Source organism: Sceloporus occidentalis, unplaced genomic scaffold (genome assembly GCF_023333645.1).
Source record: "Sceloporus occidentalis isolate IW3139 unplaced genomic scaffold, rSceOcc1.0.p SCAF_42, whole genome shotgun sequence".
Classification (NCBI taxonomy): Eukaryota; Metazoa; Chordata; class Lepidosauria; order Squamata; family Phrynosomatidae; genus Sceloporus; species Sceloporus occidentalis.
In genome coordinates this window covers 1,508,671-1,526,486 of record NW_028317022.1, presented here as the reverse complement: position 1 = coordinate 1,526,486, position 17,816 = coordinate 1,508,671, and the positions used below count along the sequence as shown (strand labels likewise).

The 17,816-nt window shown below is 39.4% G+C and overlaps 1 protein-coding gene across 1 annotated transcript in view; it reads right to left on the bottom strand.

Moving 5' to 3' along the window:
• LOC149289865 (vacuolar protein sorting-associated protein VTA1 homolog) overlaps positions 1 to 17,816 on the bottom strand; it is a 99,497-nt gene that overhangs the window by 37,995 nt on the left and 43,686 nt on the right. The window contains exons 3-4 of the mRNA XM_089490165.1: positions 4,803 to 4,930; positions 592 to 667 (exon numbers count right to left, since the gene is read on the bottom strand). Of these exons, the coding sequence (XP_089346291.1) occupies positions 592 to 667; positions 4,803 to 4,930 (204 nt within the window). The remainder of the gene's footprint in view (positions 1 to 591; positions 668 to 4,802; positions 4,931 to 17,816) is intronic.

Genomic DNA, 17,816 nt, shown 5'->3' with positions numbered 1-17,816 from the left:
CAATTTTCTAAATACTTTCTAATTTAGAAAAAAAACATAGAAACAAAACAATATATAGGCCTACACTTAGTGAAGGAAATGTTAACCAGATAAAAAGACTACTTATATTTATTTTAATAAATCGGTTTGAGGTCCAATAAATCAGTTATTTGTCAGTCACACCAAAGAGGTACCCACCCGAGTCTACAGGTCAACCCTTCAACCCACACAGTTTGACGCATTGCTATAACGAAGGGAGTAATGTGTTAATAAAGCCCATAGACTTGTTCTAGGTGCCTGGGAAAGTTTGAATTTGAGACAATTATTAGAATAGGGCCTCCGATAATATGGATATCTTTAATAAATTTGTGGGACAGCATACCAATATGTGCACGTAAAACACAGAAAGGCAAAAGAAAAATCCCAACACATTAAAAACCAGACTGTTGCACATTCTTTTTGAAGTGTTTCTTACTGACCCAGAGACAAGCTTGAGTTTGAAATAAAAATATATGGACCGCTGAAATGTTACTAAGTTTTATCACTATATTGACATGTCCAATTTCCTGTGTTATGACAAGCATCAATACACAAAAGAACCATATCACTTACCTCTTCGGTAAGCTCTCCGAATACAGACAATGTGTCAAGCAGGAGACTGGCTGTGTAGAATGACTTTATCATATTCCTAAACAAAAACAAGATATGTCGTTAGAGTACAATAACTATTAAAGCACTTTGAGGTTTGTTATCTAGCAGTTTTGAGCTAAGGAAAGGTGAGGTGAAGAAGCAGTGTATTCTACAGGTCCATGGGGTGATCCGTCAGCCCTTGTGTGCCTTTGTTCAATGGGCCAGTTACAACGGAGACCTCTGATGCCTGAGTTGCCTATATGGTGGGCTCAAACTTTCACTATGGTAATCAAACTAGACATTTCTTCCAGAACATAGGTACATTTCATATGTTGCAGACCAACACAAGTGCAAATTAATGTGTGTGGCTTAAACGTGCTGTTCCACAAATATTAATTGTACTCTCACATATTTTAAGGGAATAAAACTTTACACAGAAAATATCAAAACATTTGTATAGAATATTGCTGTCTTTATGTAAGCCAATCAATAGTTAAAAAAAATGACAATATGTGTTTATTTTACTCACAAAGAGGAAATATAAGCATATGAGCATGATGAAATTAAGCACGGAAGCTTTCTCAATTTCTTAACAAATATACTCGACAATATTGCTGTCTTTATGGCAGCCCAATGCATTTTGTTCTAAAAGATTATCATTCACAAACGATTAAAACCAAAATAATAGTCCAATATCGCTATAGTTTATTGTTTTATTCTTGTTTATAACTATGTATGTGAATGCCTCTGAGGAAGATCCTTTGGACTCCCATAAATACAGCAATAGTCTAGTATATCTGTGGAAAAAATTACATTGGTATGCTAATGCTAATAAATAATATAGAAAAAACAGTGTATTTTTTTTAATTTTTTTACATATTACTCTGTAGTACTATATTTGTTCTTAAAATACAAAGGGAGAAGACCAGATTAAGCCCTTGAGGGTAATATGCCTTTTACTAATTTATGTTTCTGACTGCAAGGTAAAATCTATTTATTCGCTGTAATATACTGGCTTTATTTTTCTAGGTTGCTATTCTGTCTATTTATAACTACGTTGTATCGAGGTCAGAGGGACCCCTACTGTAAAGATCAATAGGCAATATGGGGAGTATATTCATCTATTCAGTTTTTGCTGGGTAGATTTGATGAAGGCACATTTTTGTGGTCGTTTCACGATCTGTGCTGGGAATGATGCTGGAACAGTACCTTTAATAAACATCTTTAAATATTTTACGCCACTCATTCTGATTGCACAATCTGATTTTTATTGACATGACATTTGCCTGTGCTTCATCCATGCTGAAAGTTGTCAGCTCACGATGGGAAGAATATGAAACATCCTTGCACTGATAGAACAGATTTCTACAAACACCTTCAGCATATATGACTTACTATAAACACATCTACAGAGAAAATCTCCTTTTCGTACACTCTGTAAAGTGGATTAAACATCACAGGGAGGAGGGCTGCTGGCTATGGAAATGATTATTAAAAACGTGATTTTTCAAATGGAGGGTTGGCTGCTCGGGTTGAGGACACTCAAAGTGAATACACACTTCTTCAGGTGCAATAATGTAACAGAAGAAAAGTAAGCTTGCTTTAAGTCCCAGTCTAGTTATTACGATCATATGTATATAACCACAATAAAGCTTATTTTATTGTTTTAAGAATATCTGGTTTTGTCAGTAGCGTACCTAGCGGGGGGCGGTCCGCACCGGGTGCCGCTCATCAGGGGGGTGCCAACTTGCCGGCACCCGGCACCCCTCCAGAGACGGACAGTAATGTCCGCCGCTGGAGGAGCAGGCTCGCTAGGGAGCGGTATCTGAGGTTTTTAACAGACCCCTGGCTCCCTTGAGTGATTTTAAGCCGGTTCAAGGATCTCCCTGTTAAAGACCTCCGATACCGCTCCCTTGCGATCCGCGCGGCAACAGCTGCTGTGCGCCGGGGTTTGTTGTCAGATCCCGGCGCACAACACTGAAGCCGCGCCCACCGCCGTCCGTGCCCTCCGAACCGGAAGAAGACAGAAGAAGAGGAGCGAAGAGGAGGAAAAGGAGCTGTAAGGCGAAAAGAGGAAAGGTAGGAAAGCATTCAGTGAGAGTGGATTAGTGTATGTGTGGATTGGTATGTGTGTGGATTGGTATGTGTGGATTAGAATATATGTGTGGATTGGTGTATGTGTGGATTGGTGTATGTGTGGATTGGTATATGTGTGGACTGGTATATGTGTGGACTGGTATATGTGTGGACTGGTAAGTGTGTGGACTGGTAAGTGTGTGGACTGGTAAGTGTGTGAGAGTGATGGGTGTTATGCTGTACCATTTCCAATGTATTTTTCATTATATAATTATGCTCTAAAGTACATCATAACTCCCATCACTCTATACTGTTCCATACAGTGGCAGAGCTGGGAGACAGAGGCCTTGCACCCCCACGGCAGGACTCCTGAAAGGTAAGTGAACTTCAAAGAGGGAGAGAGTAGATAATTAGGAGGGGGTAGATAGGGAGAAGGGAGTGAGACGGGGGATAGGGGGTAGATAGGGAGAAGGGAGTGAGAAGGGGTAGATAGGGCAATCATACTTCTATCATGCCAAGTCTGCGAGTACATCCTGGAATCTGGGTATGCCTGGGCATGATAGGAATGTGATTGCTGTTAACAATCATATTGTTATTTAATTGTTTTGTCCTATTTTGGTGTGTTACCTTACTTTAAATAAAAGTGTTAGATTTTTTTTATGGTGTGGGGGGGTCATATTCGGTTTCGGTCAGGTAAATGCTGCATTTTCGGTTTCAGTCCAGAATTAGTTTCGATGCATCCCTAAGCCACACAATGAAGTGGCAGGCCTACACCACATCAATGTTTGGCTTAGTATATAGTGATAGGAGTTATGCTGCACTATTGTCAATGTGTGGCTCAATGTATAGTGATAGGGATTACGCTGTACCACTGTCAATGTGTGCCTCAGTACATAGTGATAGGTGTTATGCTGTACAACCGTCAATGTCTGCCTCAGTATATAGTGATAGGTGTTATGCTGTACCACCGTCAATTTCTGCCTCAGTATATAGTGATAAGTGTTATGCTGTACCACCGTCAATGTCTGCCTCAGTATATAATGATAACAGTAATGCTGTACCACCTTCAGTGTCTGCGCCGGTATATAACGGTAGAAGCTATGCAGTTTTAAAGTGTGTCTGTGGGGGGGGGGGGCCACATATAGGATCCGCCCCAGGTGCCAAATACTCTAGGTACGCCCCTGGGTTTTGTATATTAATTTAGTGCATACGTTGTATTTCCATACAGCCAGCTGAAATTGCAATTTTTGGGTTACTAATATCAGTTTGTCATTTTATAACAACATATTTTGTTACCGAACAAAGGTGATCCATGTTTTTTTATTAAACGCTTTGTCCGTATTACTTTCTTTGTTGTGATGGGTGGTAAATCTCTAACATAAGTTATGAAGTTTGCTTAGGTCCCCTAAATTCCAGAGGTGGACCATGATTTGACGTAAAGCTAGGAACTCTTAATTTTTTTCTACTTCATGAAATTTCTCTCCCAGTGGAGGTTTTGTATTACTCTATAGCATAAAAAAATAAAGACTTTAACAGAAACATAGATTCTGAGAGCATGTTAACAACTATTCAACCTTAGTTGGTCCTTGGTTTTGTTTAATATATTTATGATGGCTTTATGCCTTTATTATGCATGTTTTGATAATATTAATTTGTTGTTACCAGTTTATCTATAACCACCAAAAAGCGTACAGCAAGTCAAGCAAACTTCTTAGTTTTATGGGCTCTGGAGACACCAACTTCTGCATCCAGAACTACCAGATCCCTACTCGTAAATAATTACATTCCACCCAAAAGGGCCTGTCATGTTCCCTACACATGCACATATGATGAACTACTAGGAGGACTGTGTGTCACCAAGCTCCAGTTATTTCACAGGAATGGTAATTCAAGTTGGCCACCGACATGACAGAGATCAAAATGAAATCCATAAAGTGTCAACTATCATACTGAAATATGTTTATGTATAGATAATAGATTTTTAATCATACCAATTAAAATCTCGAGTGCATTTAAATATGCACCGTTTACAGTATCTTACATTTACTTAAATCATTGCAATGCCTGGCAGTAAGTTTGAGTGCATAACAGTGAACACACCATGTGCATTTGCTTACTTGTGAAATCGTTCAGCCCTGTCTTCATTGTCGGCATACAGGAACATTTTGAGGGCATAATTTTCCACATGAGCACTGCCCACTATCTCTTGAGTGATGGAGTCACAGTCACCAAGCTGTTTCTTTAACTGCAAGAAAACATAAGCGGCATGATTAAAAATGGATATCTGGTTTTACGGTCTATGTTTGCTACTTAGAATAAACAAAGTTTCTGATGAACACGGCAAGTAGTTATGGTTAACTGGCCTTTATGTATGTTTGCATTCTTTTGCTGTTTGACACAGTGGGTTAATCAATTGGATTTTGGCTTTAATAATAGGGTTCATTCATAAAAGTGGTTTCAAGTGACATACTCCATCATGCATTATGAAGGGCTATCACTGGCAAGTGTCTCCTGTGTAAAAGGCTGAGCTGGCCCTACAAAGTTAAAATGGGGTTTATTCACTCAACTCAAGAGAAAGTTGACAGGAGTCTTAGTGGGAGAGCCAATCCCAGTAAACTTCTCGTGCAACAAGAGCTTGGCTGGCCCTATGTAATGTTTGGTTAAACCAATGAGATTTCTCTTCACCCACTTAATTATATATTATATAGGTCCAGCTCAGCCCTTCTTACCATCAGTGTTGAACGTTCATAATGAATAGCGAAGTAATATTTTGCAAACTCTCCAGCTAAATGTCTCTGCAACAGCATTGCCAGAGATATGGCATAAATGTAAAATAAAAACATAAAAATATAAAAAAAAAAAAAAAAAAAAAAAAAGAGTAGAAACAAGACCATATGAAATGGATGCTTCAAAGTAATGCACCGTGGAATTTTTCAAGATTTTATTTTTTTTTTGCACATTTTTATTATTAGGCCGTCATAATTTTCTGTAGCATTGCTCTTGATTATACCAGATCCTGCAAAGTCATAGATCAGACAATTTCTTTAATTCAGAAGCCCTTTCACGGTAGACTTTGTCCTTCGGGATGAAGATAGGCAACCTGCCCTAACCAGTTTAGTAACTCAAAGATTAAATGCACTACTGTTTCTTAGGCCATACTCTAATCCAAAGACCTCTTTTAAAAAGATGTCCCAGGATACAAGAGGCCTCAGGTTTCCTAATAAAATAGAAAAAAGCAAATAACTCCATTACAGTTACAACAGGTGGACTTAAGAGTTCTAAATGGACCCTCTGTTCACTACTGAGGAAACCTCCAGTTATTCGTAGAAAACAAAAAGCAGGATTATCACACTTCATACTAACCTCCAGTTTTTGAGCTGCCAAAAGCTTTAAAAGGAGGCTTTCAGTACTGGATGGATTCTGTTCTCTTAGTGAGCGTATGTGAGAAAAATTGCATCTCTTAGGCTAGATGTTTACCCTGTTAGAAACTACACCAGTTTTTTTACAACACATACAGTGATGGCAAGATGGGTTGCTGGATGTTTTTAACTTTAAAACATAAATACTTGATGTTTCGCAAAGGACAGCAAAGCATCTTCACTTTAACCTACAGTACGATAACAGGAAAGAAAGGGTAACAAACTGTCCATTCAACTAATCATTCCATGTTCATTTTCATGAAGCTTTTCAGTTTATGCTTTTTATCACACGAGAATTACATTCTGGCAAAGATACTAAATTAGACAAAAGTTAAAATGATAAAAAATTATTTCTGAGAAGGGTTTAGACATTTGACATTATTAGAAACCGTGTTTCTAATGCTTCATTTGGTTGCAGAAGTGTTAAATATAGGGACTAGATTGTACGCTCCCAAGAGCAGGGCCCTCTTCTCCTCTGCACCAGTTTGTTAATGTATGTGTTTCTAAATTGCCCTTCTGACTGTAACAGCGCTGAGGAATCTGCCAGCGCTTTATAAATAAATGTAATGTTTAATATATATAAACTGTCACGTTCTGCCCAGGCTGCGGAGCTGCATATCTGTCTTGCTTCAGTTTCCCTGTTTTGCGTCGATCCATTCCTGGATTTCCTTTTGCTCTGTTCTGATCTCCCATTCCTTGCTTCTGCTTCAGCTCTTTGCTTCAGCTCTGTTTCCTTTATAAGGTGTGCCCCACCGGTGTGTTCTGTTTGTCTCAGTCTGCAGTCTAAGGTATGTCTCAGTGCTATGTGTTTTGATTACATGTTTGGTTTGTTTCGTACCACTGTCAGCAGGGATTAGCGTTAGGACCCACCTAAGCATACTATGGCCATATGATGTGACGGAATCTCCAATTGTTATCACATAGTGCTAGGCTAGTTTCTGTATTCTTGTTTGTCTGTCTCTTATGTACCTTTGCCCTTCTTCCTTGTATCATCTGAGGATTCTGGTTCCTCTCTCCTCTCCCCGTGTCCTAGTTAATATGGCCTATCCTTGCTTAAAGGAGAAGCGTCCGAGGATTCCGGCTCCTCACTCCTTCCCTTGTGTTCCTTGCCTTGTTCCCTGTCCTTTGTTGTGCCCTGTATCATGTATATCTTGTCTAGTAATGTTTATTCCTTGTCTGGTTCACTGTAGTGCCCTGTAACATGTATATCTTGTCTGGTTATGTTTCTTGCCTGGTCTCCCTGTCCCTTGCTTGTTATGTTTCTGCTATATCCTTTGCTTAGCTTCCACACTCCCAGCTGCAGCATCCTGCACATGACTTGTGCAATGTCTCATGCCTGTTCCAGGGAGCCTGCAGGATTTAAGTTCGTTCTGGACTACATCCGCTGCTATATCAGGGCGCTGGTGTTTGGCTGCACAACCCTAGGTGCTCAACACATGGGTGAGTGCGGTCGCCCTGCAACCAGGCCCTGTCCAACTCCACTACTGCACTGTGACTCCTGCACACAATCTTTGGGCACGCTGGGTCCTTTCAGTTATCCGTATGGACCCAGTCCGTGACATAAATGTATTTTGGCCTCCAATTTAGAGCAAATACTACTTAGGACGTTTTAGGAATAGTTGGAGAACTTTATTAGTAGAAATATGTTACTTGAACAGTAGGCATCACAGAGCGATCTATTACAAGTTAAGGACTGATCTAAGAACTGATATGACTTCTAAGTAATGGTTCTTTTACTATGTTTACTGCAAGTGCAACAGGTACAGGAGGTGGCAGCAATCCCCTTGGTACAAAATCCGGGGCAGATCGCCTGTGATGAAGCCCCCCGGTGTCCTGCTAAACAATGGGCCGGTTACAAGGGAGACCTTTGATCTCCCCAACATTCCTATTTACACTATGGACTGTGCCGGCTCAGCACAGTCTCAATACAGTTCATTAAAAGACGCCTTTTAGTGTACTAGAGATCCGACCACAGAGGTGTCTGGGAGAGCTTCCTATATATAGTGCTACTCCATGTTTGATCCAGAGTGAAATATAAAGGTGTTGTTCCACCACTTCTGCTTATTTTAACACTTTTCTAACTTAATGCAGCATTGCCATAATTTCCAATACCACCAAATGTCAAACCTTTCTGATAATAATTATTTAAGCACACAAAAGCAGGTTGCTGCCATAGAATTCTGTGTGTACACTTTCAGATAAAACAATACAATGATAGTTCATTTTTAATGCGAATTGGAAAAAGACTGATGCCACAAAGTATTATTCCCATTTTTTACATATTCCAACTTTTGTGCAATAAATGCTTGAAGCACAGATACATAAACTTAAACTACATAAACTACATTTTCAGTTTCTTGCCAAGACCTGTATTGTAACTCCAGCTGGTTGCCTTTGCTACCACTGATACTTTTTATTCAAGAATCAGCAGGTATTTAAAAAAAATAATCGTTTGAAACTTTGTCAATGACGTATTTAGAAAATTGTCCAGTAAGTGTGAGGCGAGAGATATAGATATAGATATAAACACACACATATATTTTCACAACACATTCCAGGCAACCTGGCACTTCAACAGCGTGGTCGTTGTGGTTAGTGGTTCTGAACGTAAAGGCACGACCTAACTGTTAGCTAAGTGTTTTCCTACAGAGCGCCTTAGTATCAAGGGAGAAAATACAGAATATAATGACTTAAAGAAAACTTTAATAGGGCAGAAGAAGTCCTTGCTCTCCTTCAGTAAGAGACAAACCGACTAGACAGGATGTAGATCTTCTGGAACCAGTGCAACCAAATTTTATTCCAGCCCTTTTTATGCATTCAGAATTGTAAGTCACTACTATATGGGCAATATCAGAAAATATTAATAAAGAGAAAAGATGTACACATGAATCTTCATGCCAAGTATATATTTTATAACTCCCCATAGTTATTCTCTCCAGTCATCATACGCCCTTTACATTTTCCTGTGGACTCCCTTGCAAATGCATGGAGGAACTATACTGGATCCATGCTATCCCTTACGAAAAATTAATGCAGTTTTTTCTGAAGTAACACTGCAGTTTTTTGGACATAAAAAACTGCAATACTGCACTTTTACTGCATTACTGCACATTTACTGCACTTTTACGATGCGTGCAGACAACCTCCGCTGCTGCCGGCACTTCAGCCCGGGCTTCTATTATGGCGCACCGGCATGACGTCACCTTCCGGTCACTGGCTGTCCCCACTTGACACCAGGGAGTCTGGAGCACGAGGGGGCATTTAGGGGGGTATAATGCATATTAGCGGGGCAGAATGGTAAATAGTGAGGAACAAGGCATATCAGGAGGCAGAGTGGCATATAGGGGGGAATAACGCATATCAGGGGGGCATAGTGGTAAATAGGGAGGAATAAGGCATATCAGGGGGACAGAGTGTCATATCAGGGGGGGGCAGAGTAGGAAGCCATGGGGCATATGTGCATAACAGGGGGGCAGGTTGGCAAATAAAAGGAAATAAAATCATAGTTTCTATTAAATATGAAAAAATAGTGTACATGTCAATTAATATTTACTAGTTGTGACGGAACCCTCCATCACTGGGGCCACTGGAGAGGCCTGACTGCCAGCCTCCTCCCTATTGGCTTTGGGCCCTGACTTTGTACTTCTGTGTCACCCCCAGCAGTATATCATCCCATCACTTGCTGAGGGGATTATATCTGCCAGACAGACAGGATCTGCAGTGACCGCCATTGTTTTAGTTTAATGTTGTATAAGTCAGCACCCCTCACCCGCCCCCAGTGCCGCTACTACATTTACCCCAGCCATCCCTGGAACTGATTTTGGCCAGTGATAGATAGTGGAGTTGGGACCCTTATTGTATTGTTATTCCCTTTGCTGCCCCTGTTGTCTCTGGGAGGCAGATTAAGGGGGCGGTTTGTATTCCAATATCTTGTTTTATGTTGATGTGTGTTTTGCTGGATATATCTAGCCCTGTGTGTGAGAAAAAAAAATAGGAAATACCGAGGAAAAGAATGTGTTGTCCCAGGCTAAGGGAGCACAAGTCAGTGGAGGTAGTCGGTCGGACTATCCAGCTCCGTGACACTAGTGAAACTTTGCTTTTTCTTTTTTTCTAAATTAATATTCAAATTTTGGGGGGGTGGTCTTATAATTATATATATATATATATATATATAAACCAAGCAAATATATATATATATATATATATATATATATACACATACATACATACACACATTCTAAATACATGTGATAGATTCCTCTCTTATGGGAAGGCTTTACACAAGATTTTGGAGTGTTCCCCTCCGGCATACCAAGACATTTTTGCCAATGTTATGCTTCAGACTTTGTGGGAACAGTTTGGGTAAGGCCCTTTTTCTATTCTAGCATGGCTGTGCCCCAGTGCACAAAGCAAGGTCCATAAATACATGGTTAGATGAGTTTGGTGTGGAAGAACTTACAGGCCCATACAGAGCTCAACCCTATAGAATACCTTAGGGAACTGGAATGGAGACTGCGAGCCAGGCCTTCTTGTCCACAAATGCTCTACTGGATGAATGGGCAAAAATTCCCACAGAAACACTCCAAAATCTTGTAGAAAGCCTTCCCAGAAGAGTGGAAGCAAAGGAGGGACCAACTATATATTAATGTCTATGTATTTAGAATGCAACTTCATCAAAGTATCTGTGGGTGTAATGGTCAGATGTCCCAATACATTTGTGTGTGTGTAATGTATATATATATATATATATATATATATATATATATATATATATATATATATATATAAATAACACTACTGTTCAAAAGTTTGGGGTCACAGAGAAATGTCTGGTTTTGAGAGAAAAATAAATTTGGTCCATTAAAATAACATTAAATTGACGTTTTTAATGTTGTAGATGACTACTGTAGTTGGAAATGGCTGATTTTTTATGTAATATGTTCACAGATGTACAGAGGCCCTTTATCAGCAACCATCACTCCCGTGTGTTAGCTAATCGAGGTTTAAGTTTAACAGGCTAATTAATCATTAGAACACTCTTTTGCACCTATGTTACACAGGAATGAAAACAGCTAAGTGACCCCAAACTTTTTTTTGGGGGGGGTGTGGGCACACAAATGTCTATTTAATGCTGCCAGGGAGGAAAGTTTAATATATAATTTAGAGGCATATATGCTGCTTGATAACACAGTAAAATAAACACTTTGCGAAGTTAACAGTTCTACATTATGCCCAAAATTTTTATTTTAAAGCTTCCAAGATATTCAGATTTAATCAGGAAATGCTATGATAGCTCCAGGGAATTCAAACTATTACTTGCTGAGTATTACGTCTCTGTTATAGCTAGGGGAAATTGGATTACACATTTTGGATTAGCACACTTGAATACATAAGTTAAGAAGCTTTTTTTGCTTCTTAAATAGTTTGAAAATATTTATATGATTTAAACTGAGTCATTCTATTCATTCTAAAGCTTGGTGTAGACTTGGCTATTTCTTCGGTAAACAAAAATTAACTCAATTTAGGAAAGTGACACGTGAAAACAAACCATTGAGATACAAAAACATAAGACTTGGTCTCATTAAATAAGAAGTGCATTGGATGGTTAGTATTTTTTTAGCACTCATATTTATAGAATTTCAGGAGGTTTGACAGATTACACACCTCAATTATGCTATGTACACATTATGATTTAGGCTTTTAAGACACAATATAACTAACTCATCTTAATACAAGAGCTCTTGTGCTTCTACTTCATATTGATAAATTTCTGCAGACATATTCTGTTCACCAATACACATTTTATTTATTATTATTTTTGCACCTCCAAAGAGCTTTTGATTAGACCCAATTATTTGTGGATTGTGACTTTGTATCTTACCTCTACTTGATTTGGAATACTGACATGATATATATTATGCTCCACATTACTACTATTTAGTGAAATTCATGGTTTTAGATGTTGCTATTATGGTATAGTTCTTATTCTATGTTGTTTTTTTTGATTAAATATATAAACATTTATTTTTAAATTGTATTATTATACAATTTAATTATTTTCTCCTTGTAATTACATTTTTATATTGACAAACAAAATAGTAATATAATTTGAATCGCCTTCTGTTTATCTGTTTTGATTTGACAGTGGGTAACGCTTTTGTCCCCCTAAGCCTCCTATATATTTTTCATAATGCATGGAGGAAAGTTAATAATATTTGAATAAGCTAAGATACTGCAATGTGTAAAAAGGGATTCTTTTGGTGCAAATTTTTTAATATTGTCTTATCACTATAACAACCAATGAAATGTTACAATCAACAGGGGATTCAACTGTTTGGGGTGTGTGAGATGTGCGGCCATCCCATCACCAAGGCCAGGGCCGTACCAAGGCGGGTGCACGGGGCGTACAGCACCCAGGCAACAGGGAGAGAAGGAGGGAGAGGGGCATCGAGTGGTCACACATTAAAAAGTTTTCAGCAACCGTTCGGCCCCTCTTGTCTCTTCTGCTCCCGTTGCCGTTGCGGTGGTGGGAGCGCGAGGCCTTGGTCGCGGTACTTTGTGATGAGCGCCGGAATATGACATCATATCACGACGCTCAGCAGTGAAGCTGCGCATGCCGCGGCAAGGCAGCTAGACTGAAGCCTCGCGCTCCCAACACAGGACTTCACCAGGGTAAGTGAACTGCAAAGGGGGGGTAGATAGTAAGAAGGGGGAAGAGATTGTGAGAAAGCAGTAAGAATCTTGAAATAAAAAGTGAGAATGAGTACGATAATGAAGTAATGTGTGGATGAATTGTGTGAATGCATGAGAGAATAAATGAATTAACGTGTGGATGAATTGTGTGAATGAGTAAGATAATTTGTGTGAATGAATGAGTATAAACTAATGTGTGGATGAATTCTGTGAATGAATTAGAGAATTAATTAATGCATGAATGAATTGTGAGAATGCATTAATGATTTGTGTGAATGAGTGAGTGACTGTATAAGTGTTTTGTGTGTATCATAGATTTATAAGTGATTTAGGGAAAGACAAATATGGCACAAGCAAGGTCTTTGAGCTTTGGGGACCAAGATGGCACGGGCAGGTTATTTATGGGACAAAGATGGCACAGGCAGTGTGTTTATGGTACAAAGATGGCACAGGCAGGGTATTTATGGGACAAAGATGGCACAGGGCAGACTGTTTGGGGACAAAGATGTTTTACGCTGGGCTGTTTGGGGACAAAAGATGGCTCACACTGGGCTGTAATTTGTGTGTGTAATCTGGGTGCTGGTCAAGTTCTATGTGGACACCAGGGCTGGCCTTTGGGGTGTGCAACCTGTAATCTATGCCTGTAATTTAGTTTTTTTTATTTATACCTTTAATGCTGAGTTTATTTGCGTTTTATGCTGTTGATCTATATCTGTTATGCTATGTTTACATACATTACTTATTTATACCTGCAAATACAGGGTTTGTATATCTTATTTGGTTGATCTATACCTGTAGTGTTGTTTCCATGTGTTGTTTATTTGATCTATACCTTCAGTGCTGAGTTTACATGTGATCCCCAGTTGATCTATACCTGCAAAGCTGGGTTTGTGTGTTATTCTGTTGGACTATACGTGCAATGCTATACACGCAAATGTTGTTTACATGTGTTGTTTATTTGATCTATACCTGAACTACAGGGAGGAAAGAAAAGAGGTGTGGCTTAGTGAACAAGGGGACAAAGGGAGTCTGGGGAAGAGTACAGGAGAGAGGACCTTTCAAAGTCACGGTAGGGAAGACTACACTGACTTTAAATGTCTTCCCCTAATCTACAGTCAGTGTGGCAAATATATTTATGTATTGGCCCGAATATAGGCCGGACTTTCCCCCCCCACTTTAAAGTGCGCCTATAATCGGGGTTTAGACGCAGGGATGCACAATTCTTATTGCCCGACGCCTTGCAGCAGGGTTAGGATCCAGATCCCCCACAGGGCTGCAGGGGACCTGGATCCTGCTCTCCGGCAGCCACTGGATGTCTGCGCGATGCACGGACAACCTTAGCTGCCGGCACTTCCGCCAGTGCTCCGTTATAGAAGCTCAGACGGAAGTGCCGGCAGCGGAGGTTGTCTACATAACCTTCCGGTGCTCCACCATAAAAGCCCTGACAGGGCATATAAGGCATATCAGGGGCACAGTGGCATATAGGGGGTAATAGGCATATCTGTGAGTCAGAGGGGCATATCTGGGGTATAAGGCATATCTGGGGGCAGAGTGGCTTATCAGGGGGCAGAGTGTTATATCTAGGGTATAAGGCATAGCAGAGGGTGCTATGGCATATAGGGGAGTAGAAGGCATATCTGGGGGGCAGAGTGGCATATCTGGGGGTATAAGATATATCAGAGGGCACAGTGGCATATAGGGGGTATAAGGCATATGTGGGGGGCAGAGGGGTAGAGCTAGGGGTATAAGGTATATCTGGGAGTATAAGGCATATCTGGGAGGCAGTGTGGCAAGTCTGGGCTCAGATGTGCATAACTGGGGGGGGCAGGTTGGGAAATAAACACAAGAAATGCATTTTTCTCAAAGTTTTTTATTCTGCTGTTTGTTATTAACATCCAGTTATTTAAAATAAATGAAAAATTTACATTTATTTTTTTATCCGATTAATCGAAAAAATAATCCCAACTAATCAATTATGAAAATAATCATTAGTTGCAGCCCTAGTCTAGAACATAATACTTATCAACCTGCATCTGCCAACCTCTTCCTAGTTTTAATATCTCAAATCACTTTCAACAAACAGTGCCTGTTCATGGATAAAGAATATGGTGAAATGGGCTACGTGACCATGTGCTCTGCTATGTAAACAAGAAACCTCAAGGGCCATATTTCTTCACCACACAGGGTAAGTGAAAGATCCACCTGTCTGAAATGAACCTCACAGCAGAAAAAGAGCCTGTTCATGCAGAGGAAACCCAGCTCTCAGTTTACAAAATGAAGCATTTCTCCTTTTTTATCTGCAATGATTTATTATATCAATTAAAGCCACGTGTTTATTTGCTGGGACAGTTTCTGTCTGGAGGAGAGATGTCAAAAAACTGACTACTTTGGCACAACAGCTCATTAACAGGGTGCATGACAAGGTGTTCAGCCAAAGACATATTGGTAGTTTACGGCGGCTGACACGAAGCCAAAAAGAACAGTTGATTTTAACACCTTGGACGCGAATATATTTCAACAGCACAACACTTTGCTGTGTCTGCCCCACTCATAAAAGCACACAGCCATGTAAGTCAAATAGGAAAACGAAACAGATACCTATTATCTAAGTAGGGCAGGCTCTGTTTGTTGATCTAACCAACCAGATATAGTAAAATGTACCATTCTAATGTACTGCCTAATTAAGAGAAATAATATATTGATAGGGAGAAGATTTTTTTGAGGAGGTTATAATTTGACAATTTTTTTAATAGCCTATAAGCTACTTACACATCGGCATCTGCAGAGTAAATGTGTGCTGTCCTCCAATGGATCGAGTCTTGCTTAATACCAGCAATGGTTTTAGGAAGGACTGGGCGAATCCCCAAAACCAGCTAACCAAGACTACTTAAAATTTACTGACAGAAACCAAAGTTTTCCAATATCTTACTAATATCTCAATGATTGCAGCCTGTGGCTAAAATAAATAAACAATATATAAATATTTATATTATATATAAAGCTGGCTGATAAAAGAAAAACCCTATGATGTTCCTAAATTCTACATAGGTATATCCAGCTCTGTACTTTTTCTCATGTGGGTTAAACATAAATCTGTCTCAATTGCTACACTTAAAAAATACGGTTCTATTTATTGTTATAAAGAAAGATGCAAGACATGTTCCGTGTGTGAGGTCCAACTGGAAGATCGTTCTCATTAATTAGAAGTGATTAATAGCAAAGTGTCTAAAAATGTATTAGTTGTGTGTTTTGACACAAAACTGCCTCTATTTAACAGTAGTCACTCAAGGTGACTATAAAGGAGTTGGGCACGGGGTTGTTTTTTTTCCAACTGAGTGTGTTCCAGTGACACCGCAGACGAGACAGAGGGGGAATAGATTGCTTGATGTCATGAAAACATCCATGTGGAAAAATACTCAGTCTACATAGGGGAGCTCCATAATTCATTTTAGGTTCTCTATAGATCCAGAAAGGCTTATTCTCTTAAATCTGTGCCAGTAAATCTCAAAACAGCCCTACAGATTTGGAACCATTAACACAGCATCCTATCACAGGACTACGCTTACAATCACTGAGCTGACCCATTTTTTCCCATAAATGTTTGCAAATGCAGACTGCATTGCTAGGTGCTTGATTTTATACACCTGTGGCAATGGGTTTGATTGAACCATCTAAAATCAGTAATCAAGAGCTGTGTCCCAATATTTTTGTCCATATATTGTGTGTTACTGGAGGGAAAAAAATGGGATGTGTGCTCCACACACTTAATGTGCATATAATACATAAATGGCACCTTTATATTCAGGGTCACAAAGATGTTCCAAGTAAAACATGAAAAAATAGAGAGAGAGTGATATGTCTAAAAAAGCGATAACACTCAAAACACTGTAGGCAGTGGCCACTCAACCTGAATAAAACCGAACACTGCTCATCTGATCCACATTAACTGGAGACCTATACGGTTACTGTGTTACTTACTCCAAACCTTGACACTCAAGAAGATGAAAGAAGAACTGGTATTAAAAAAAACAAAGCAGCATCTAATGTTACATTAAAATCAGATGATATCCTCCCAAAGACTAGGTAAAAGGTAAGCCCCCAGGGAAGTCCTCACATTTGTGTCAGGTTGATAAAGTAAGGGAATTTAAAAGGTGCATCGCATAAACCTAAAGCCATCCTGAATCTAAGACAAGACCAAGGGCCGATTAAAGTCTGACTCTCTACATCATGAAGAACGGACAGACTAGATGGGCTGAGAGATAATTTGCCGTCAAATTCTACATTCTTATTTGAAGGGCCTCTCAGCAATCATATGCATTCAAGGAGGGGCATTAAAAATATAAAGGTTAACAGAAAATTAGAACTGCTGTTTAAAATGCATGTAAGTTATTAAGGAAATAAAATCGTTGAAGGAGCACCCATTATTGTCTCCCTCAATTAGCTCAAAATAGGATGTCAGAGAATGATGGGGATGGGCAGAAAACGGATATGACTAAGAAAAGCATGTCGGCATTAGGGAAAGCAGAGCAAGGGATACAGAGAGAAAAAAAAGTGCAAAACAAAACCCCAAACACCAATATTAGCACTAAACCAGAAACATCAGACATGGTTGGTATGACTTAAGACATGATCTTGTTTGGTCTTTTTTGTGTATTTATTTGGATATGCTCACTAAGAAAAAGCTACTTATTCTTTATAAATCTTTGTAAATTTGATTAACTGATCTTTTTGTATCAGTAAGATCAATGTCATGATGCTCACAGAACCCAAACTTACACACACTCCCCTAAAGCATTGTATGCTCCCTCTTCAGTAACTCCTCCTTTTAAATTGTGTAATTTTTTTGTAGTATTATTATTATGGTCTCCTCCTTTAACCACACAAAGATCTGCTGTTTCCTGCTCCGCAATATAACGTTGCCAAGCAAAGATAACACTTGTGAAGGAATCTCAGGATTTCAACATCAGAAACTGTGACTTTTTGAGGAAGTTGAAATAACAGCACTCAAAAATCCAAAAA